This window comes from Cyclospora cayetanensis, unplaced genomic scaffold, assembly GCF_002999335.1.
Source record: "Cyclospora cayetanensis isolate NF1_C8 unplaced genomic scaffold, CcayRef3 CcayRef3_contig_35, whole genome shotgun sequence".
NCBI lineage: Eukaryota > Apicomplexa > Conoidasida > Eucoccidiorida > Eimeriidae > Cyclospora > Cyclospora cayetanensis.
Window position 1 is genome coordinate 176,572 of NW_020312314.1, and position 21,705 is coordinate 198,276.

At 59.3% G+C, this 21,705-nt stretch overlaps 2 protein-coding genes across 2 annotated transcripts; one reads left to right on the top strand and one right to left on the bottom strand.

Moving 5' to 3' along the window:
* The first annotated feature begins 317 nt into the window (after window positions 1-317).
* On the top strand, window positions 318-3,882 carry LOC34624413. The gene is made up of 7 exons (XM_026334056.1): window positions 318-437; window positions 562-903; window positions 1,016-1,536; window positions 1,797-1,908; window positions 2,290-2,717; window positions 3,434-3,658; window positions 3,801-3,882. Exons 1-7 carry the CDS (start codon window positions 318-320, stop codon window positions 3,880-3,882), a joined length of 1,830 nt encoding a protein of 609 aa, XP_026189841.1.
* Window positions 3,883-7,520: 3,638 nt separating this feature from the next.
* LOC34624414 (AF4/FMR2 family member 4) lies at window positions 7,521-19,780 on the bottom strand. The gene is made up of 12 exons (XM_026334057.1): window positions 19,637-19,780; window positions 19,103-19,384; window positions 14,649-15,145; window positions 14,078-14,241; window positions 13,606-13,697; window positions 13,124-13,161; window positions 12,809-12,826; window positions 12,535-12,698; window positions 12,112-12,318; window positions 10,956-11,134; window positions 10,544-10,613; window positions 7,521-8,134 (listed from the first exon to the last, which is right to left on the bottom strand). Exons 1-12 carry the CDS (start codon window positions 19,778-19,780, stop codon window positions 7,521-7,523), a joined length of 2,469 nt encoding a protein of 822 aa, XP_026189842.1.
* Between the last annotated feature and the right edge of the window lie 1,925 nt (window positions 19,781-21,705).

Here is a 21,705-nt window from a genome sequence, read left to right on the forward strand (position 1 = left end):
CTCGCTGACCCTTCTTAAGCCGCACGCGGGCTGGAGGATACAAATCGGGGGGATGGCGGGGGGGTTCCCCAGAGGCGTCGAAAACAGCGTCTTCTACGACTTTTCGATTAAAATTAAGGCTTTTCGTGCGGATTCTTCGCGGAAGGCGGTCGACACATTGCGTTTCGTCTTTGATTTCGGGAGTGCAGCCGCGAGGGCGTGCCGGAAGGCGCCGAGAGAGGAGCCCTCCCAACCCTCGCTCGAGGTTCAGCGGCAGTTCAAGTCTTCGAGCGCGTGCGAAAAAGTGCCCAAAAGTGGCCTCGAATCTCTGAATGCTTATGACGGCGGCGCTGTCTGAGCGTTTATTACCAGCAGGAGAGACGCAAAGCATCGGAGAACCTCGAGTGGCGTGGCGTTCCTGTGGGGTAGGAGCAGCGGGCAGGGAGAAAGGCTGGCAGGCAAGGAAGCCTTCAGCCGTTTCGCGGATGACTGTCCGAAGTTTGGCCTCCTTTTGGTGTGGTGTTCTCTTGATCGGCGGCTTCTCTCGCGCTTCCCCTGCGCTGCGCTGCTCTGCTGTCTTAGATGGCGAGCAGCTCCCTCTTGAGACTGTCGCCTCCCAGGCTGGCGATCTCGTTGCCTCCAGCCGACGCGTTTGCGGCGTCTGCTGACGGCAAAAGCTGCGGCAGCCCGCAGGGGAAGCCACGCATGAGCGGCTGGCGCTCCTTCACGGAACTAAAAGGCAGCGTCTTCATGTCTCGCCGCCTCTGGAGGACGGTGTCTTTCTACTGGGCAATCGCCGCCGTCACAGCCCTCATCGTCGTCACCTGCGAGCCAGTGAGTGGCGACTCTAGCGATGCATTTGCGGCATGCATGCAACCCCTAAAAGCCCCAGAAGGAGAACGGCCGACGCCTGCTACTGAGTCTGTCGCTGTCGCCGTCGCTGTCGCTGTCGCTGTCGCTGTTGTCGCTGCAAAAAGAATCGCTCGGAGGAGTCTGCTGCGCGTCAAACGGCCGTGCGTGTAGACTGCGCCCGAAGCAGCTCTGTGGAACGCCGTGTCTGTCACTGCCGACTGAGTGTGCGTCTAATGCGCAGGCTGCATCCTCTTTGCGCTTTGGAGGATTGCAAACGCTCGTAGACGGCCTTTCAACCCTCGTCGGATTCTTGCTTGGACTCTTCGTCTCGACATCCTTGTCGCGCTGGTGGGCTTTGAGGCAGCAACTCACGCTTTTCTCCGCTGCAGTGTACGACATCCTTATTCTAGCCTGCTGCCACCTCGAGACGCGTGCTTCGCAGCAGCCAGTGCAGCGAACAACGCAGCAGCCGGTGCAGCGGGATAGCCACAGCAGCGACAAGGAGAAGGAAGCAGCTGTGAATTTGCAGTTCCCCTTGCGACTGCAGCAAGGCCCCTTTGGCACAGCTCCAGATGCACCAGACCTCTATTGGTGCTCGAGCCGTTTTCGCATCTTGCGGCGGCTGTTGCGTTTGGGGTGTGTGAGCTTCCATCTCGTTTTCGACGCTGCGCAAGGCAGGAACGAACTGCAGTATCTCCTCCGTAGGCTCTAAGACTCCCCTTGCAAGCCGCTGCTTTGGAAGAGAAGGGCTGCTGCTGCTCAGACGCAAGGCGTAGCCAGCCTCTGGCCGTTGCTCGGCTGTACCTGCATGAGCAGGCTCTCTCGAGCTTCCTGCGAGGGCTTGTCTAATGTCGACAGCTCAGACGGTGCTCTCTGTTTGCGGGGGTAATGCGTGCGGCATGCTCAGATGACGGAATGCTCTCCCCCATGGAGTACAGGTGGCTATGCACCCTTTCAGAAGGGAGGGCGCTGCTCCCGTGGCTGTCTATGGCGAGCTGTGGCACCGAGCTAGCCAGGCGGGAAAAACTGCTTTTCGCCCCCAATGCCACGCGAAGGTGGACCGAGATCTGCTCGCGTGTAAGCCCCCCTTACCTCCCCAATCCCTACTTGCCACCACTTTTCTCCTTCAAAACAGGCTATTAACGACCTTTTCGAAAAGTGTCTGTATGTATGTATGTATGTGTGTGTCTGTGTGTGTGTATGTGTGTGTTTGTGTCTTGGTGTGTGTATGTGTCTTGGTGTGTGTGCGTGTCTGTGTGTTTGTGTCTTGGTGTGTGTGCGTGTCTGTGTATGTATATGTGTATATATATATATATATATAAATGTATATATATATAAATGTATATATATAAATGTATATGTATAAATGTATATATATATAAATGTACATATATAAATGTATATATATGTATGTGTATGTGTGTTTGCGGGAATATCTGTGGGGTTTGCAAAATGCAGGGATCTTCATGCGTCTCGCAGTGCCTCGCTTACGTGAGAACTCCGCTGCCGTACTCCTACGTGCACCTGCTCATGATCATGGTGCTTATTACCAACACCCTCTCAGCTGTGCTCTCTGGCCTCGCAGCAGGCAGCAGTTTCTGCCGTCTCCAGGAGGTTTGGGGGGGAAGTCTCGTGGCGGGAGAGGAGACACCCGTGGCATCGAGCGCAGTGCTAGGGCCTGCAGCAGCAGCAGCAGCGGCTGCTGCTGCTGCTGCTGCTGCTGCTGCTGTCAACAAAAACAGCGGACACCTACTTACTCCTGTCGTTAGGCCGCACGTGTGGGAGGCGGTTCAGGGTCTGTGCATGCACTTGGTGCTGCTCCTTGTGCTTCCTACATTTTATCACGGCATCATCGACCTTGCACAGAGGATAAACAATCCTTTCGGGTCAGTTTCGCGAGAACAAGGACTTACAGAAGCTTCACAAACAGACGTGCCTTCTCTTTCTATCTGCCCATCTTCAGCTGCAGCATGACTTCTCTGCATAGACGCTCTCTCCCCCTCAACATGGGTCTCTACATATATATACATATACATATATCCAATTCGCCCATCTTCAGCTGCAGCATGACTTCTCTGCATAGACGCTTTCTCCCCCTCAACAAGGGTCTCTATATATATATATATATATATCCAATTCGCCCATCTTCAGCTGCAGCATGACTGCTCTGCATGGGCGCTTTCTCCCCCTCAACAAGGGTCTCTACATATATATATATATATATATATCCAATTCGCCCATCTTCAGCTGCAGCATGACTTCTCTGCATGGGCGCTTTCTCCCCCTCAACAAGGGTCTATATATATATCCAATTCGCCCATCTTCAGCTGCAGCATGACTGCTCTGCATAGACGCTTTCTCCCCCTCAACAAGGGTCTCTCTCTCTCTCTATATATATATCCCGCTGTCTTATTCCCCCTTCATCTGTTCATTCTCGTTTCTCGGGAAGAAGTCTCTGTGTAGGGAAGGTTCCTCCGAGGCTGCCTCAACTCCCGAAGCCGCGAGGCTTGAGCTGTGCCTTTCTCTGAGGTTTAGAGGTTCGTCTGTCCTCTGGCTTTCTTTCCGCCATCGCGTCTGCCTGGTTGCTGTCTGCCGCGCGCAGGGATACCTCCATCAGCTTCCCCAGAGATCTGTACGTACAGCAGCTGGAGGCAGAAGGTCGCGCCTTCTGCGTGGCTGCTGCGGCTGCAGGATGGTCTAACGTGTGCGAATCGCAACAGCAGCAGAAGGAACGAGAGTGGGGTTTTAACCCGAGGCTCACGCACGAGGAGATTGCTGCAGAGACTGCAGCTGACGCACTCCAGCTACGCTACCTTATACAGCAGCAGTCGGAGCAGCAGCACCAGAAGGACAGGTGTGACTGCGCAGAGACGCAGCCTCTTCTTGCAACTCCCGTGTGACTAAACTGTCTAGTTTCTCAATGTAAAAAGCTCGAATGCCTGTTGCGTTCCTAGATTTTACATGCTAAGAGAGGTGGCTGCGGGTAGACCAGCCCTATACACAACACGACGAAAGAACAAGCAGGAATCGACGCTGGCAGCTTTCCCCTAAGGAGGTTGGAGGCAGCTAGCGCGATCGCTAGCTCGAAGCAGTAGTAGCCGTCACAGCCTTCCCGAGAAGTGTAGCAGACTGTCTAGGGAAGAAAGCCTCTCTTCGAGTGCTACGGAGTGTGCCTTGAGCCACAGCTGCCGTAGATTCGCAGAATCTCCTCAAGTCTGTCCGCGTCGCTGCACCTCACACAAGCCAGCACCAAATGCATCGCACATGAGCTCTCAGGAAACACCCCACCCCACCCCAGTGCAGCATGCAACGTGCGTCTTGCTTGCTTGCCGTCCAAAACCCTGCCTCGACTTACGCCGTAAAGATCCACACTCGTGGGAAGGCGGCAGCACCCCTGCCAACAGACATCAGCGAATACGTGGCATCTGCTGCAGACATGCCCATCTGCTGATGATGCTGTTGCAGCGCAGCGGCAGCAGCAGCTGCTGCTTGTGCTTCTACGGGAGGCAGCATAATGCGCTTGCTGGTACTGCTGCTGAAGCAGAAAGCCGCTGCTGCAGCAGCGGCCAGTGTCACCTCCGACAAAGGCATTCGCTCCACTCTGAGGGAGAGAGGCTGCTGTTTCGGATACAGCGCGTTCTCGCTGCTAGAGGCGATGTGGCTACGGCAAGAGCTTGCAGCGACAAGTGCCGTCGTGGCAGCTTCCGCAGAAAGTTCGGCTACGCCTTCGTCTGGCAGCACAACCCCGCATATGAGGGGAGGAGCAACGTAAGCCACGAGAAGCTGCAGCGCACAAAATGCTCAACACACGTATATACACTCCCCCCTTCTCCGCAGGTGTTGTTGCAGCACCGAGGCAGGAGCAATCACGGCAGCCTGCACCCTCCCACCAATCCACCCTCGAAGCCAAAAAAACGCGCACCTCCGACGCAGTGACTCCCACCCCTGCTGCATGCAGCTGCCACGTCAACGGTTGCTGCTGCTGCTGCTGCTGCTGCCGCACATCGCCGACCTTGCTGCTCTCGCAGCTGCTGCTGCGAGGCTGCAGCACCAGCAACCAGGAACGACTTTCCCAGTATCCTAGGGATGCATCCGCTGGTGTCGAGACGTTCTTCCTGCAGTGAGCACTGCTGCCAGTGGTGTCGCTGCTGAAGGCGTTCTGCAGAAGGATGACAGGGAGAAGCCGCGTGCCGTCGCTGCTGGCTCTGCAGCGTCCTTCGCCTTCCCGCGGGAGCTGCTGTCGCAGCTGCTGCTGCAGCAGAGCTTCTATGCGATCCGGCTGCAGCATGCCTCGAGCAGCTTCGCTGGCATGCTCGAGGAGCATGTGCTGGTGTCGCCGCTGCTGCAGCAAGAGGGTGTTGCACACGCTGCAGCAGAAAGGATGCTGCTGCTGCTCGATTGCGTCCACAAGGATAGGCGCGCAGGCAGAGGAGACAGTCGAGAGGGCAGCCAGCAGCGCATGCAGCGGCAAGGCTACTGCACCCATGAGCGCCTTGGCTGCAGTCTTGATAATCTGCTGCTGATCGCGCTGCTGCAGCACCAACTCACGCAGCGGAAATGAGGGCAGCAGATGCCGCAGCGCGGCAGCCAAAGATCCTATAGGGACCAACGCGGCAGCGACTGCGTGCGCAGCAACCGCCCCAATAGCCGTGGGCTGTACATACACCGTACGCGCAGCAGCCACTGCGTGCTGGAGGGAAGCTCGAATGCTCCCCAACGCCCTTGCAGACACCAGGATTTGCGGTGTCTGCAGCAGCACCAGCGCAGTGTAGTGTGCCAGCAGCTCGCGCTGCAACAGTGACGGAGGGGCGTGCAGATGGCGCAGCAGCAGCGCAGGGAAGTAGACGCTGCAGCTGGAAACGTCGGCGAGAGCAGCAGTTCCTTCCAATTCTACCGACACGCAGAAATGACACGCAGAAACTGTCAGCTCCGCGATGCTGCATGCGCGCAGCCGCCGACCTCCCCACGTCTCAGAAGGCGCTCCTGCCACGGCTGTTGGTGTCGCTTGCAGCTGCTGATGCTGGAGAAGGGGGGAATGTAGGAGAGAGACTGCTGCAGCAAAGCTCGTTCCCCATCGCAGCAGCTGCTGATCAGCGCGCACGCACACGACGTGCCCCTTTTGCTGCTGCTGCTGCGGCTGCTGCTGCTCGTCTTGGGGTGTATCTGCTGCATCTATGGAGAGCAGCGGCAGCTCCGTCACAGCCGGAAGAAAGGCTGCCGCACGCATCCATGGAGGAAAACGCAGCTGCGGCTCGCAGCCTGTTGCTGCAGCAGCTGCTGCAGCAACAGGCTGCGTTGCTGTGTGCTTCACTGAGGCGACGAGACAGCTGATAGCTGGCAGACAAATCCACTGCTTCGTGCTGTTGTGCTTGCCGCTTGGGCTGGTAAGGGCAGCCGAATCAAAGAGCAGCGAATGCTCTACTCTGCGCGAGTCTACGAGGTGCTGCATGACTCCGCTGCTGCTGCGCCTGGTGCTCCCGCTGTGGCAGATGTAGCGCAAGCGCTTCCAATGAGCGACCGCAGTCTCCACGCGTTCCACGTCGTCAGCAGCAGCCGCTGCTGCTGCTGCTGCTGCCACGAGAGATGCTGCTGGCTTGCTACCAGCGGCGACAGCAGCAGCCGCAGTTGCTGTAGTGTCTGGTGCTGAGAGAACCGCAAAAAGCTCGTCGGCTGACACCTCCAGTGTGAACTGCGGCTCCCACTGCCTGCTGCTGCTGTTTCTGTGTCTGTTCGCGCTGCTGCTGCTGCTGTTCGTGCTGCTGCCGCTGCTCTTGTTTGTGCTGCTCTCTGCGCTGCGAGGTAGAACGCAAGTCTGCAGCGAGTTCGCCGCTGGATGGGCTGCAGCTAGCGCAGACGCAGCCTGCGCCGCTGCCGCTGCTGCCGCATGCACGAGGGTGGGCGTCGGAGTCTCACTTGGAGCAGCCTCCACTGCAGCGAAGGCAGCTGCAGCTGCTGCTTGCCGCTGCCGCAACAAGAATTCCACTTGCTGCAAAGGGCAAGGCACGCAGAGCTGCGTGAGTCGTTCAGCAGCTGCTGCTCCAACTGCGGCAGCGGCAGATGCCGCCAATGCCTCCCACACCAAAGAGCCGCGAAAAGGAACAAATTCCACGACGAGGCACTGCCAGCAGCTGCTGCTGCTGCTGCTGCCTGTGCTGCTGCTGCTCAGCTGCATGACAAGGCACCCGCCAATAGGCTCCACTGCGAGGACGGCTGCCGCTGCTGCTGCTGCGGCTCGCGAGGGAAAGAGAAGCGACCACGGCGTGGGGTAGCTAACAGCAGCACCTGCTGCACTGCGAATCGCGGAGTGCCCAGAGACACTGCTCGACGGAGATAGTGCTCCCTTCTCTCGTTCCGTCTCAAGATGCAAACTTCGAGTTGTCGCTGTTGCTGCCGCAGCTGCGTACTCGGCGGCGAACGTTCTGGGAATGCGCGACACGAAGAGACGAGTTTCGACGTCTTCTGCTTGCCGCAACAGCAGCGGCTCTGACCACTGCCCGCGCGATCTGATGCTGCCAAGGCAATTGCTGCTGCTAAAATTGCTGCCGCTGGGGGGAGTGATGCTGTTGCACAGCGGCAAGCACGAATTTTCGACGGCGGAGGAGTCTGCGAAGAAGAACGGCGCCACGCGGAGCACACACGGCAGTCTCGCACGACTCCCCACTCCCCCCTCTCCCTGCCCATCGTAAATCTCAGTCGAGCCACCTCCTGCACAAGGGAATTTCGAAGGCGACGGCAGCGCACGAACCTTCTGAATCCTCGTCTTCAAGGGCACATAGCTGCAGAAAAACTCCCTCCTTCGACGCCACGGCTCCTCTGCAGCACCGCGAGTTTCTGCATGCCGTTTGCTTGCTGAGGGCGCGCTGCAAGAGCGGCGAGTTATTTCCCTGTATGAAGACGGTTTCTTCGGCAGCTTGCTGCTTGTGCTGCCCAGGCAGTGGCTGCACGGCAGCTGGAAAGAGAGAGTCGCTGCCGATGGAGGTGGGAGACTGAGCATGCGCCGCTGCTCGCTGCCGCGGCTGCACTAGGGGACTGCCTTCCTGCGCAGCAGCTAGGGAAGCCGTCTCTCCCGTGGCAGCCTCGAAAGCGTCTGCGGAAGGAGCCAGCTCGATGTCAGCCTCTGCCGCTGCAGAAGCGGCCGTCGTGGAAAACACGGTGAAGGGCTGAAGGAGACTCGTCGCGATGTGCGCAGCTGAGAAGGGAGCCACGCGCTCAACGAGCAGCTTTCTCTTGCCGCTGCTCTTGCTGCTTTCAGAGACGGCAAGCCCAAAAGGCGTCCTGTTGAGCAACAGCAGGGGAGGAGACTCTGCAAAGGAGAGGCAAATGCAGAGACATCCAGACACGTGCAAGCCGAAGGAAACATGCAGCAGCCGCAACAGCAGAGGCGGCAAGCAGCCTATACTGCAGGCTGCTGCAGCACTCAGCGCGTGCTCCTGTCGCCGCTCATCCTGCTGCTGTTTGAGCCATCGGGTGTCTTGCAGCTGCAGCAGCACGTCACGCACTGTGCCGCCAGCTCTCCACTGCCGCTGCTGCTGCTGCTGATGCTTTTCCGCCGGAAAGCCTCCGAAAGAGACACCAGCGTGCAGCACAAGGGCCATGCTGCCAGTCCAACGCAATGCGGTGCGCTGTCGCGGTTTTCGCCGCTCTTGCTGCTGCTCTTGCTGCTGCTCTTGCTGCTGCTCTTGCTGCTGGAGGAGATACTGTGAAGCATCGGCAAGGCGCAGCGACAACGGGGGAGCGATCTGCTGAATTGAAGCCAGGTTGCGTGGAGTGCGCTGTTGGTCCTGCTGCTCTTGCTGCAGCTGCTGCAGGAGCTGCTGCTGCTGCTTGCTCACCTGGGGGTGCGAAAGGAGAGCTTGCGGGAGCGCTCCCGTGGTGCTGCTGCATGCGGCAGCAGCCAGCGCATGCAGCGTTATCGCCGTGAGGGGATCTAGGCAGCAGCAGGCAGCCTCCTCCGCCGCGTGCCTGTCGTCCTCTTGCCGCTGCGCCCGAACGAAAAACTGCGACGGAGACACCTGGGCTCTGCAGACAGCAGCTGCTGCTGCCGCAGGAGCTCCGAACTGTAGAGACACCTCAAACGGCAGGCTGCTGCGAACACGAAGCGGGGGAGCAACCTGCAGCAGCAGCTGCTGCGCGTCGAGACTGCAGCAGCAGTCATGTGGACTGCGACGACCTAGCGACAGCAAGAGCACCACATAGCGATCGACGGTTTCTGCTGCTTTTGCTGCTGCGAATCCGCATTTGTTGCTGCAGCTGCTGCAGCAGACTTGCGGGATGCAGATGCGCGCAGTCTCGCCCACCGCTAGTGTCTGCAGCGACTCCGTCCAGCAGATACATGTGCATGCAGTGTTGCGGCAGCCCGTGCTGCGCACTCCAAAGTATGCGAGAAGCGGCGCAGTCTCGCTTTGTCGCAAGCAACAGAGAGCCGACAAGTCCTCTGTCGACGAGGCTGCTGCTTCCAGGTTGCCGTCTTTGCTGCTGCTGCTGCTGCTGCTGCTGCTGCTGGGGCATGCTGCTGCTGCTGCAGGCAGCGTAGCTACAGCTCCGTAGACGTCTTTGACATAGACCTCCAAGGGGCAGCTGTTGCGAGCCAAGCAACGCGGGTAAATCTGCAGCTTCACAATACGCTGAGCAGAACGCAAGAGACGCGCATGCACCAGCACTGCCCCTGTCAGCTCCTGCTGCTGCTCTTGCTGCTCCTGCTGCGGCTGTTGTTTTTTCCGGGAAGTTGGATGCGGCTCTGCTTTAGCCGCTGCTGATTCTGAGAAGGTCGCTCCTTCGTCGCTGCGCTCGCCTTCTCTGTCTGGAGACTCCTTTTCTGCAGGCTGCCGTTCTGCCGCAGAAGAGGCACTGCCGTTACTTGTGCTGCTGCTGCTGCTGCTGCTGCTCTTGTGGGGCCGGTGAGGGCGTTGCTTGTAAAGAAGCAGCGGCATCCAAACACACGCGAACGTAGATCGCGATGCTGCTGCAGCACCGTTGGAAAGCCGTACAGCTGAGCTGCTGGCGTCACTCTCAGCCTCCAGAGACGCTAGTTCTGCTGCAGCAAGTGGTATTGTTCGGCGAGACAGCAGGGTAGCATCTAGAGACTGCTGCGCCTCCTCCGCTATGACCGATCCTTCCCCCGCAAGAGCAGCTGCACTGACAAGATGGATTGCTGCGGTACAAAGCTGCGGAGTCGATGGATCGATGAGCTGCGACAACGCCACACAAAAAAGGGTAGTAGCAGCCGGCAAGCAGTTCTGGAGCGCATGCACGCATGCACACATGCACACACACACTCCACGGACAGAAAACGAAGGCTCTACACGCCCTACGGCATGGACGGAAAGACTACAAGATACAGCAGCAGCAGCAGCATCGAAAAAATCGCCTTTTTCCACACCTGGAGAGAAGAGTGAGGAGTCAAAAGGAGTTCATCCGTCTTTTCTGACGGTTCGTGCTGCAGCTGCAGCAGCACACTGCTGCGTGTGTGGTTGTCTACACTTAGAGCTGCACGAATGCGCAGCATCAAGGGGCCTGCCTCGCCGCTGCTGCTGCTGCTGCTGCTGCTGCTGCGGCTCGAGCAATCCAGGCAATCCGTTTCCAAGCCGCCCGTGTAGCAGAATACGGCAGCCTGTCCTTGTTGCTGCTGAGCGCGTGGAAGCAGCTTCTGCTGGTGCATCTGGCACGAGAAGGCATCTCCCGCGGGGGAGAGAGGCACCAGTAGGAAGCCTGCCTGAAAGGGCTGCTGGTGTGTCTCCTCCGGCAGAGGTGAAGGCTTGAGCCACTGCAGCAGACTCGGCTGTCTCCGCGGGGGGAGACGCAGCAGACGCCGCTGCGTCTCCGTCTCGGAGACGAGCAGGAGCGGCGTGCTGAAGCTGCCGTCCGTGTCTGCAGCAGGGGATGAAGACGCTGCTGCTGCTGGGGGAGGGAGAGGAAGGCATGCGAGAGAAACAGACAGCAGCGCAGCTTCGGGCGGAAGTATTGCAGTAACAACAGAAGCGTTAAGGCTAAGTCGACCTAAGGAGGAAGCCGTGGCAGTCCAGTCGAAGGCGTCCTCTTCCCATTGCTCTTTGGCGTGATGCTGCTGATACGGATGCTGCTGATACGGATGCTGCTGCTGACACTGCTGCTGCTGACACTGCTGCTGCTGACACTGCTGCTGCTGATACGGATGCTGCTGATACGGATGCTGCTGATACGGATGCTGCTGAGCTTCTCCTGAGATTTCCTGCGCTTTTTCCACTTGTTCGTCTGCCCGTAGAAGACGCTGCGTCTCTGGAGGCAGCAGGAGTCGCAACAACTCGTGAAACGCAGGCACTTTGCTCTGAAAGCAGTGCCCTATGTCTCCGCGATGACGGAGGTGTGGCTGCTGCTGCTGCAGCACCAAGGGAGCGCAAATAAAGCAGGCAATCTGCAGTGGCGTTCGGTGGAAGGCTCCAAACCACACTTTATAGCTGACGCTGCTGCCACGACTGCTGCTGCCAGTATTGTTGCTGCTGCAGTTCGCTGCGAGAACGACGCAAGACGCTCGCGATCCTGCAGGCAGCAAGAGCGGCGTCCAGTGCACGAGAGACGCAGCGACAGCAGCACCACTGGCAGGTGACTTCGGAGCAGCAACATCGACACTGACATCGGCAAGAGCCGCGGGAAAGACGGGAGACGACCAGCCCCCCCCGCATGCAAGAGCAAACTGCAAGGCTCTCTTGTTCTTGCTGCTTTTTCTGCCGCTGTTGCTGCTCCCGCTGCCGTTGTGTCGATGGTGCGAGGGAGGCATACACCAGACTGCCGCTCTTGCTGCGCCTGGAGGCAGCGGCGCAGAACCTCCGAATCCGCTCTGTCGCAGCAGCAGCGGCACGGGGAGCAAATTCGTAATCAGCAGAGGCACTTGAGGGGGCGCCTGCTGCAGTGTCTCTGCAGCTTCCTGCGTCTCTTTGCAAAGCTCCTGATCACGCCACACCGACGTCTTCCTCCGTCTGTCAACGTCGCGTTCCTCGGGAGCAAAGACTGCGGCTGCCGCAGAGGCAGCAGCTGTGGCGCGCCACAGCCGCACGGCATCGAGGTGTATCGACAGCTGCTGCTGCAGCAGCAAGCCCACAGCGACGCTCCCCGGTTGGACTCTCAGCAGCGCAGGAGAAAGCGACACTGCCGCCTTCGCTGCGGCTGTTTCAAAGTGCCGTGCTGCTTCTCCGAAAGCCACGTGAAGAGTCGCTCGCGAACTGTGCAGCAGCTGCAGCGACTGCAACGTGGCTGGGTGCTGCACACGCGCTCTCAGGTGTCGTAGGATCAGCGCAAGCTCAGTGCCCTCTACTGCCCTCAACGACGACGGAGTGTCAGAACCGCGAGGTGCTGCTGCTGCTGCTCGTGGGGGGAGAGGCGACAATGTCGTGCGGTGTATGCACACCTGCAGCGTCTCTGCTGCTGCTTCCAACGCGGGAGCTTCAAAGCCTAAAGCGTCGAAAGGATACTGCGCAACTCCTCGAGCTGTGGCAGCCTCCGTGCCGCTTGCCGCTGAGTGTGCAAACGTCACGCAGCAGCCGCTGCACTGCAGAGAGAGTGCCCAGTGGTGCAGAGGAGTAGGCAGCAGTGGAATTGCGCCCAGCAGCAGCAACTGCAGGGGAGGCTGCGACGCTTCGAAGTGACTCTGCAGCAGCGGTAACTTCGGCGGGGAGCGATGCTGCTGCTGCAGCAGAGTCACTTTGAAGCGTCGAGATACGACATGGCTGCCTTCAGCTTGCGGCATTCCTAGTGGAACTGCAGCAAAACGCCGCTTCTGCGCGTCATACGACTCGATACTTCGCACCAACCAGCCCTGGTGTCTAGACACCTGCGTCTTCGCGTCGTTGGCATGAGGGGTGCTGCTCGCTGCAGCAGAAACGAGAAACACTGGCCTAGGGAGGCAGAGCAGCACTGTCAGCGTTTCGCAAAGCTCCTCTTCCTGTTGTGGAGGCTGGAGCTGCTGCTGTTGCTGGAAGGCGCATGCTGGATTTCCTGCGCCTACTGTCGAGGCTGCTGCTGCCTCCACTGCTTCAGCAGCTGGAAAGTTGGGCGCAGAAACTCTGCGGCAACAGATTGCCTGCAGGGGTTGCAGCGCTGCAGCCGCTGCAGCTTCTGCTTCCTCGTCTTCGAGGCGCTGAAACTGAGGAGGCAGCGCAGCAGTGACGTACAGCTGCAGGCAGTGAGGGCATGCAGAGGAATGCGGTGGACGTAGTGCTGCTGAAGAGCATGTCGCTGTCGGCTGCAGTGTCAGTGCAAAGGGAAGTAGCAGCCATTTGAAGTTCGCCGTGTGCCTCTCCTCTCGCTGCTTGAGCGCTGCTGCTGTTGCTGCCGCTGCTGCTGTTGCTGCCGCTGCTGCTGCGCTTGTTCCTTCGAAGCCTCCTTCGTGCCGGGCAGTAACAGCATGAGTATGACTATGAGTATGAGCATTTCCATCAGCAGCTGCACTTGCAGCAGCGAAAGTTGCAGCCATCTTGGAGGCGGAGCTGGCCAAGTCGCCTGCACTCGATAGGGTCTGTAGGAGCAGTCGAAGTTTCCACGGAGACAGCCGGAGCAGCAGCGGAGACACTTGGAAGTCTCCGGTTCCTTCCGTGTAGAGAAGGTGTTTCGTTTCGGCAGGTTTTGATAGGTCGACGTCGTCGCTTGTCGGAAGGGAGGCTGCATGCGCGGAGAGGTCTGCTGCGCTGTGCAGACACTTGAGGCAGTCGCAGCAAGTCGCGGCAGCAGCGCAAACGGTAGAGGTAGGGGAGCTTGCAGATTGCGCTTGCGCAAAGGCGTAAGCGGGAAGGTGAGCCGACAGGCGTGCTGCTGCTGCTGCTGGTGTTGTTGGTGCTGCTGCTGTTGTTGGTGCTGCTGCTGCCGTTGCTGACAGCCTTGCCGGCAAGACAAGGGCACTCCGATACAGCGACAAAGCGCCTGTAATTCGCACAGGTGAGAGCAGCGGGAGGTGCTGCAGCGGTGTGACTGCTGACCAGCAACAAAGAGACAGCGCAGCAGCAGCAACGTCTGCAGAATCGACGCTGCTGAGACTTGCAGAAGCGGCAGTTTTTGGAGACGCAGGAGAGCTGCACAGGCATGGAGTGCCTTGCACTGCGCTCCGCCGTCGCAGCGCATACGACTCAAAGGAGGCAGGGGAGACACGAGGCTCTCTCTGCTGCTGCTCTCCGCGATCTTGCGGCAGCTGCTGCTGCTCCTGTAGAGGCCAAATCACCACCGCTGCCTGGTGCAGCAGCAGCCGCAAAGCCTGCAGCTCCCTCTTGCTGTTTCCGCTCGCCATGTGCAGCAGCAGACGATCCACAAACAGCTTGTTGGTTTGGCATGGCTGCTCGCTTCGCGACGACAGCTGCCCTCGCTTTCTTGCCTGCGGAGAAGCGAACGACGCTTGCTGCAAGAGCGACACAAGAGAACTGCGCGCAAGCTGCTCCAGCTGCCGCTGCGCTGCATGCGCATGCAGCAACAGCGACACACTGCTGATGCACACTGTCTTCTGATAGGGGGTAGCTGGCGAAACAGCAGCTCGCCACGTCACCTCCAAGCCAACAGGCAGGCTGTGCTGCCTTTGCTGCTCGTGCTGCTCTTGCTGCTCTGCTGCTGCTGCTGATAGCGGGTGTACAGACAGCCTGAGCGCTCGACCGATTTGCACGACCACGCTCTGCAGAGAAGCTCGCGTGCTGCTGCTGCTCCTGGTATCGGCAGTTGCATGCTGCAACTGCAAGCCTCTAAGCCGCAGAGCCACTGGCGTGGCAATCGCTGCTGCCACTCCAGCAGATGGATGCTCTCCACGACGCAGAAGCACCATTTCCTGCAGGCAGAGACGATCCTGCTGCACACGCTGCAGCAGCAACGTGAGAGGTTCACCTTCTGCATCTTCCGACAGAACGGCATCTCCAACTGCGTCCTCTGCTTGCTGCTCTTGCGCTGGATTCATGCGTTTCGGGAAACTCGAGCGGCGAAAGCATCTTCGGCTGCTCCTCCGATTTCCGCCCTTGCTTCCACAGCAACAGCTGCTGCTCACACTCTCTCCGCTGCTGTGTCGAGTCTCCCCACCAACGCCTCCACACCACAGCGGATCGTCCAATGCGGCAGCACTGCACCCTCCATACGCATCCTCCGTTCCTCCTGCTGTTTCTGCAATGGCACAAGAAGAAGCTACCAAGGCTTCCAAGCCATCAATCTCCACGCACAGCTCGCGCTGCTCCTGCTGCTCTTGCTGTTCGTAATGCTCTTGCTCTTGCTCTCGTTCTTGCTCTCGTTCTTGCTCTTGCTCTTGCTCTTGCTCTTGCTCTCGCTGCTCCTCCTGCTCCTGCTCTTGCTCTCGCTGCTCCTCCTGCTCCTGCTCCTGCTCTTGCTCTTGCTCTTGCTCTTGCTGCTGTTGTTCAAAGCGTTGGTTCTGGAGTCTCGTTGATTTGTTGGGCTCAAGCTCTTGCGTAGACAGCGTTTCCAAGGCATTCTCTTCGCTGCTGCTTGGAGGATCTTCAGCTCTCAGTTCTGCAAACGCTGCCGCTTGGAGCCTCAGCTGCTGCACTAACTGCGCCAGCCGAAGCAGTACGGCATAGTTCCTCAGATCCACATAGACTGCGGAGGCGTGAACATAGACATATGCGCCGAAGGGCATTATGCTTCGCCGCTGCAGATGCCGATACTGCGTGTCTTTTTGCGGATGACGCTGCGGAAGCTGGCTGCACTGCAAAAGCCTGTGCTCCCCACAAGCAGCGCTCTGTGAGGCGCAGCTACACTGCGAGCACGCAAGGCAGCAGCAAGACTGCAGCAGCTTGCTGCAGCAGCAACAGGCTTCAAAGTCGCTGCTCCTGCAGCTGCTGTATCCCCCGCGCTTCCGCTGGAGCCTGTGAAGCACGATGCTAACGGGATGAATGAACTGAGTCTCGCAGCAGCTGCGCTGCACGACCTTCTCGACTGACGCGTGTGGCGTTGCTGGTGGGGTTGCTGGCGTGGTTGCCGCTGCTGCACTAACACTGGACAGAAAGAGCAGTTCTTGCTCCTGCATGGCATGCATTGCTTGTTGCTTCTGCTGATGCAGCGTGTGGTAAGCGTGAAGAGTTGAGAACGTTCCGAAACAATCGGAGACAGTCACTACGACGCTTGCCTCTCCCGCTGCTTGTGATGGCAGGCGCACTGTCAGATCTGCTCTTGCTGCTGCCGACGACTCTGCAGGGGTGACTGCAACAGGCAGATGGAGGCTGAGACAGCCGCATCGCAATTCCCAGCTGCTGCGCCTCAGCAAAGGCTTTGCGTCTTCTGCTGCTGCTCTTGCTGCTGCTGCTCTTGCTGCTGCTGCTCTTGCTGCATCGACGAGCACTTGCCTCCGCTGTCTGGAAAGCTCGCCGGCAATCACGGCAGCGGCTTCTGCAGCCTCTGCTGCTGCTGCACTGGCGGCGTTGCTGCCTGCATCAGTTGCAGCAGCAGCAGCAGCGAACGCCCGAAGGAACGCACACGCTGCAGCGGGAGCAGCAAGCGGCAGCTGCACAGCTAGCGGCAACACCACTACTCCACACGCATGCTGGAGCATTAGAGCTTCTCCGTCGAGACGACATGGGCTTGCAGGAGACTGCATCTGCTGCGTAGGTTGCTGCTGCTCCGAAGAACAGTCTCTTGAGAGTGAACTTGCAGCAGGCAGTGGCGCTCCTTCCTCGTTGTTGGCTGCTCCTGCTGCTGCTGCAGAGAGTGCTGCTGTTGCTGCCACTGCTCGCTGCGACTGCTGCTGCTGCTGCAGAGAGTGCTGCTGCTGCTGCGAGTTGTCGGGCAGCTCTAAAAAGCCTTCCCGCTGCGCCGCAGCCACAGCAAGCCACCAGCTGCATCGGCTGCCGCTGCTGCTTTCACTGCAAACAACAGACGGAGAGACACGGGGGAGACAAACGCTGTTGAACTGAGGGGCGGCAACTTCCTCCTCTGCATGCAGCAGCACTGCATTCGGGAGATCCGCTGCTGCACCCTTTTCCGCTGCCGTTGCAAGTGCCGCCGTCGCAGTCGCAAACTTGCCGAACACCCTGCCATGTGCTCCTTCCTGCTGCTGCTGCTGCTGCTGCTGCTGTTGCTGCTGCTGCTGCTGCTGCTGCTGCTGCTGTGCATGCAGGAGGCCAGCGTACGGCTTATGAACGAGAAGATACCAAGCGCTGCGAAGAGGAAGTCTGCTCGTGCTCTCGCGGTTGACGCGACTGCTGCGCACAGAAGGAGGCTTGTAAAATCCGAGCTGCATCTCGCCGAAGCCAGCAGCGAAACAGCAGTGCCAAGGCAGCTGCTGCTGCTGGGAGATCAAAAGCTGCACGGCGACGCTGCTGCTCACTTCCACGCCAATCTGTTGCCACAAGCTGCTGGAGCGCCTTCTGCTGCTGCTGCTGCTGCTGCTGCTGCGCTTGCTGCGGCTAGACTTGCCCTGAGGCAAAAGCTGGCGAGCTTGCGCGTCCTCACAGCAGCACGCTGCTGCTGCCGCCTTCTCTTGAGGCTGCATCATCATCGGCTCCCGATGCTGCGCCGTCAATATCCCTGCATGCGGATGCAGTTTTTGCAGCTGGAGCCACCAGAGAAAGAGGGCAGCAGCCTCTGCCTCCGTTGCATGCAGCAGCACGCCCTTCTCCCAGGTGAGCGAAATCTGCAGCGTCGGAACGCCATCTTCTGGAAGCCACGCAGCGGAGCAGCAGGCTGCTGCTCCTGCTGCAGCCTCCGTGGCTGCGGAAGCGCTGCAACTCCCCCTCCAGCGGCAGCGGCTGGTGCGCAGGTGTACAGACACTGGACCGATCTCGACGCGCTGCTGCCACTCCTTGAACTGCTGCTCCTCTTCTAGCAGCTTCAGCGGGCGGCTCCAAACGCGGAGTGCACTGCAACGCAGCACAGACCCTTCCAAGCGCATCCTCGGAAGTGCAACACACAGCAGCCTGCCGCACGCGCCGTCGTCGTCTGCTGCCACTGCATGCGGAGATTTGCAGAGATACAGCACAAGCTGAGGCCAAGTGCAGTCCGCTATTGGATCCAGCAGCAGTAATGCGCCTAGCCGCGCTGCTGCTGCTGCTGCTGCTGCCGTTGGGCTTCTGTTCAAACGCATCGCACCGCAACTGCTGCCTCGGCTGCTCGATAGACACGTCGCTTTGCTGCACGAGGACTGGCTCGCTGCGACGGGGAAGGCTGTGTTGGGAGTAGCAGCTGCTGCAGCGGCTGTGGCAGCTGCAGCAGCTGCTGCTGCTTCTTGCTGCATGCCTGTACAGGCGCTTTGCAGCAGGGTGACGACTTCGGGGTATAGGAAAAGGCAGCTCGCGCGACTGCTGCTGCTGCTCTCGCAAATCGCGAAATGGAAAAACGGCCGCTGCAGGGATGCGCCAGTCGCAGCCTCGGCACGCAGCAGCTGCAGCTGCTTGTGCCAGCGCGCAGTGTCTGCGGTGGGGAGAGCTGCTGCAGCTGCTGCGTGCTGCTGCAGAAGCTGCTGCTGCAAGGGCAGGAAGGAGGCGCAAGGCGGCTGCGGCAGCAGCAGCAACAGTGTGCTTGGAGGCGCTATCGCATCAAACGTTGGCAACAGGCACTCCCTGCTGCTGCTGCTGCCAGTGCTGCCAGTGCTGCCAGTGCTCCGAGGGTGTTGCAGGAAGGGCCGCACGGCAAAGCGCATGCAAATGAGTGCTATGGGCTTTTGCCTCCGAAACTGCTGCTGCTGCTGCAGAAGCTGCTGCTGCTGCTGCTGCTGCTGCTGCTGCTGCTGCTGCAGAAGCTGCTGCTGCTGCTGAGCTGTCTGGGGGGGCCTTTGGATGGCTGGCTGCCGCAAAGGCGTTCTGGCACGCCTCGCGATGGCGTCGACAGCAGGCGGATTTTGAGCTGCGCTTTCTCGAGTGGGCTGTCTTAGAAACTCTTCTAGAACGTTGCCTTGGCTGAAGACAGGGAGAGGTGTCGATCGTAGCGGCAGCAGCAACTCGGCGCTGCCGCTCGCAGCGGAAGCAAACACCTCCACGAAGAGCAGCATCGCGTCCCTTCTGCTGCTGCTGCGGCTGCTGCTGCTGCTGCTGCGTATCAGCTGCGAGCGGCTTCCAAAGGCGGACAAGCTGCTGCTGCTGCTGCTGCTGCTGCTGCTGCTGTTGATTCGACTGCGCATGTCGTAGAGGGCGCAGCGGAAGCTGCAGCATGCTCCTCTGAGGCTTAGCTGCAAACAGCCTAGCTTCCGTCCCCTGGCAAGCGTTGCAGCAATCTTATCGTCGGTGCAGACGGCGGCAGCGGCTCCTGCCTCCGAGAGAGCGTCTAGCCTCCCAAGGGGAAATCCAAAGCAGCCGACACAGCTGCAGCAGTTGCATGCACTGCAGGGGACTGCTGCTGGTGCAGACTGCGTGCCTGCTTCGGTTGCTGCAGCTGCAGTAGCGCTGGCTTCTGGGGGTACAGCCGCAGCAGGCGTGTTCAAGCAGCAAACGCCACACCCCCCGCTTTCTCCCCGCAATGCACAAAGCTGTTGCGACTCCTTTGGTCGAAGAAGACGCTGAGCTACAGCATACACTGCAAACGCATGCGTCAGCAAACTCCGCGCAGCTGCCGCGGCAACCTCCACATCTGGCGCTGCTACTCCAATTGCCAGATGTCGCAATTCAGCAGCTGCCTTCCAAGCTGACGTGTAGGGGCATCTCTGGCATGTAGAGCTCCCGGGGAGGATGCTGCTGCTCAATCTGCTGCTGCTCAAGCTGCTGCTGCTCAATCTGCTGCTGCTCACGATACTGCCGCTGGAAGCGCTCGAAGGAGGACGTCGAGGCTGTGGCAACGCCGTGTGCTGCAAAGACGCTGCTCCAAGCGGGTAAGGAAGTGCTGTTGCTGCTGTTGCTGCTGTTGCTGCTGTTGCTGCTGCTGCTGTTGCTGCTGCTGCTGCTGTAAGAGTCCCCTGAGAGGCAGCAGCAAAGAACGCACCGGAGCGACTTTCTAACGTCTCCTCTCGCATCATCTCAGCCTCCAAATCCTGAAGCAACACCAGCGGTATTTCCTGTCGAGCAGCAGCTGCCATCGTAGCACCCCCACACGCTGCAGCTGAAGGCGCGCGAATAGGCGTGGCTGCACTTGCTGCTGCACTTTCTCTTTCTGCTTCTCTCTCTGCTGCACTTGCTGCTGCACTTTCTCTTTCTTCTACTCTTTCTGCAGCGCTCTCTCTCTCTGCTGCGCTTGCTGCTGGATTCTCTCTTTCTGCTACTCTTTCTGCTGCGCTTTCTCTGTCTGCTGCACTTGCTGCTGCACTTCCTCTTTCAGCTGCACGTTCTGCAGCGCTTTCTCTCTCTGCTGCACTTGCTGCTGCACTTTCGCTTTCTGCTGCTCTTTCTGCAGCGCTTTCTCTGTCTGCTGCACTTGCTGCTGCACTTTCGCTTTCTGCTGCATTTGCTGCTGCCTGCTGCTGGAGTGAGAGCTGCAAACGTCCAACGCTCAGCGTGAATCCCGTGCAGCGCTGCTGTCGCTCCTGCCGCAAGGAGGCGGGAGATGCAGCAGTGCCTGGAACAAACAACCCCCTGCTCCCTTCGAGTCGATGCGGAGAAGCCTCGGCAGCAGATACACCGTGACTGCCGCTGCTGCTGCTGCTCGCAGGAAATGCAACATGCAGCACTGGAATAAAGCAGGGGCACCTGGAAAGCAGCAGCGGCAAGAGATCCGTTTCCACAAAAGCCGGTAGAGAGCTAGAACTCATTCTGAGAGAATCGCAAAATCACCACACACGCGACTCGCGCTGCTGCAGACGTTCGATCCGAAGGGCTCTTTACCTTTATTTTGAGGCTAGAGACATGCGAAGTGCGCACAACCTTTCAAGCAGTCACGAGACGTAAGCCCACTCGAGACAGCAAGGCGTAGGATTGCCCACTGCCCCTAAACACCCCTGCATTCATTCAGCGCCAACACGCTACAATGCATCCCTTCCAAATCGAGGAGGATGAGGCTCACTTGACAGCTCGTACGGCAAGCTGCAGCCACTGCAAACGGGGAAGTGGAGCGTCTTCAGCAAGACGCGATAGCCGCCTCTGCCGTAGCAGCGGCTTGCAGCCGCGCACGTCTCTGGGGGCGTTTCTGCCGCTGCCTTTGGAAGTGGGGAGCTGCAGAAGCAGCTTGACATCTACACTTGGTAGTGACACAACGAAATGAAGTTCGCCTGCAGCACCAGCAGCCGTCTCAGGAGATGCTGCTGCTGCCGTTGCAGCCGATTTCTCTCCCGCTAAACTCCGTGTAGCGTTCTGCTTTTGCAGCTGCCGCCGCAATTCTGACTCCTGGCTATCTAGAGAGCGGCAGAAGAGGGGTGGCTGCCGACCACTGCCATCCCTATGACTAATACGACCACTACTGCTGCTGCTGCTGCTGCTGCTGCTGCTGCTGCTACTACTGCGACAACATGTGCTAAGACTGCTGCTGCTGCTGCTGCACGTGCTGCTCCGGCTGCTGAGAGGGAGTGCAGCGAAGGTCTGCTGCCGCTGCTGCTCCTGCTTCTGTTCATCACGCTGCATGCAGTCTCCCGTTGGCTGCTCTTGCTGCCCCTGCTGTTCAAGAAGCGCTTGCTGCTGCGACGGCAGCAGCAGGAAACGGCGCAGCTCATGAAGCAGAGTCGGCGTGAGGCGCAAAGAGAGAGGGCCGATGAGGATACTTGCACGGCACCCTGCACCTGCAGCAGCGGCAGCAGCAGCGGCAGCAGCAGCGGCTGTGTTGGCAGCTGTAGCTGCAGGCGCTGCTTCAGCAGCAGCTGCATCTGCAGCTGCAGCTCTAGCACTGAGAACAGAACCTGCGTCGGATGGCAGGAAAAGCAAGCCGCACTGCAGCGCAGCTCCTCTAGCCGGTGTGCTTGCGTCTTCTAGATCCTGGAAGTTGTTGCTGCTGCTGCTTCGTGCACACGGAGGCGCAGCAGGCAGCAGCACTCCCTCTGCAGAGCTTGCAAGACGTGCAGCGAATTCTCTGGAAAAT

Bases quoted from the DNA above. Each gene is read 5' to 3' on its own strand.
- LOC34624413 (XM_026334056.1), top strand. From the start codon at position 318: ATGACGGCGGCGCTGTCTGAGCGTTTATTACCAGCAGGAGAGACGCAA. The intron at 904-1,015 runs GTCGCTGTCGCC...CTGCGCCCGAAG, and splicing joins CGACGCCTGCTACTGAGTCT to CAGCTCTGTGGAACGCCGTG. The intron at 2,718-3,433 runs GTCAGTTTCGCG...TGCCGCGCGCAG, and splicing joins AGGATAAACAATCCTTTCGG to GGATACCTCCATCAGCTTCC.
- LOC34624414 (XM_026334057.1), bottom strand. From the start codon at position 19,780: ATGGCAGCTGCTGCTCGACAGGAAATACCGCTGGTGTTGCTTCAGGAT. The intron at 14,242-14,648 runs GTTGCTGCTGCA...ATGCGCATGCAG, and splicing joins GCAGAAGGTGAACCTCTCAC to CGCAGCGGCAGCTGGAGCAG. The intron at 12,319-12,534 runs GCAGCCATGTCG...TTGCACACTCAG, and splicing joins AGGAATGCCGCAAGCTGAAG to CGGCAAGCGGCACGGAGGCT.